The sequence below is a fragment of the Amphimedon queenslandica genome, unplaced genomic scaffold, assembly GCF_000090795.2.
Source record: "Amphimedon queenslandica unplaced genomic scaffold, v1.1 AMPQUscaffold_12008, whole genome shotgun sequence".
Lineage (NCBI taxonomy): Eukaryota > Metazoa > Porifera > Demospongiae > Haplosclerida > Niphatidae > Amphimedon > Amphimedon queenslandica.
The window spans coordinates 8,702-9,662 of record NW_003547753.1 but is presented as its reverse complement, the minus strand read 5'-3'; the positions used below and the strand labels follow the sequence as shown (position 1 = coordinate 9,662).

The following is a 961-nucleotide window of genomic DNA, read 5'->3' as shown; positions in this document are numbered from 1 at the left end:
ATACACCTGGTGTTTGACTGTAGCCATGACAACCAGATTTATTGTTAGAAATTCTCTCTCCCTCTCCCTCTCCCTCCCTCCCTCTCTCTCTTCTAATCCACAGCCTAAAGAAGCTAGCAAGTCCTATTTACTCCAGCATGGTGACTATTTAAAGATTGGTGGTACTTCGTTCCTGTTACACATTCATCGTGGTATGGCCTCCTGCAGTGAGTGCTCCTCTATGGGTATCAGTGTTGTAGGGGCGGCTGATGGGGGCGGAGCTAGCAACGATGAGTCACTGGAGATGCAGCGAAGGAAAGGACTTAATAAATTGAAAAAGAAATACGGACTGAGGGTAATGGGGGGAGAGGGAGGAGGAGATATATTTATGTTACATTCCATAGTAATGTACAGTATTGCAGTATTAATGGGAGAATGGATTGAGAGATATTTAATGTTAAAATGTATTTTTGTTGTTTAGCTGAAGGATTCCTTTGGAGATGAACTTCACAAGTTACCCGAGAATTATACTGACAAAGCAGCTGCTAGGTATGCATATCCCTCCCTCCCTCTCCCTCCCCCTCCCCCTCTCCCTCTCTCTCACTCCCTCTCTCCCTCCCTCTCTCTCTCTCCCTCCCTCCCTCTCTCTCTCCCTCCCTCCCTCTCTCCCTCCCTCTCCCTCACTCTTTGTTTATTCGTAGGAGGAAGAGGTATGGTATTGAACTACCACAATCAGCTATTAGAGATGATAGTCCATCAACAGTGAATGAGTAAGAAAGATTGTATTTCATAATATACATGTACATGTATACAGTATAGCCTCTCTTAATGGACACTCTCTATAGCGTACACCTCCATTTAACGGACAGCACCTAGTGTACCAATTACATTCCTTACTGTATAAAATAACCTCCACATAAAGACACCTCTGTATAACAGAGACACAGTGTCCATTATATAGAGGCTAGTCTGTATTCATTAT

At 43.8% G+C, this 961-nt stretch overlaps 1 protein-coding gene across 1 annotated transcript in view; it reads left to right on the top strand.

Annotated features, from left to right (window-relative positions):
• Positions 1 to 823, top strand: part of LOC100637813 (angiogenic factor with G patch and FHA domains 1-like) — a 4,419-nt gene extending 3,596 nt beyond the window's left edge. Inside the window, exons 3-5 of the mRNA XM_020004716.1 lie at positions 104 to 334; positions 461 to 528; positions 681 to 823. Coding sequence (XP_019860275.1) covers positions 104 to 334; positions 461 to 528; positions 681 to 753 — 372 coding nt within the window. The 3' untranslated portion in view covers positions 754 to 823. The remainder of the gene's footprint in view (positions 1 to 103; positions 335 to 460; positions 529 to 680) is intronic.
• Positions 824 to 961: the final 138 nt, after the last annotated feature.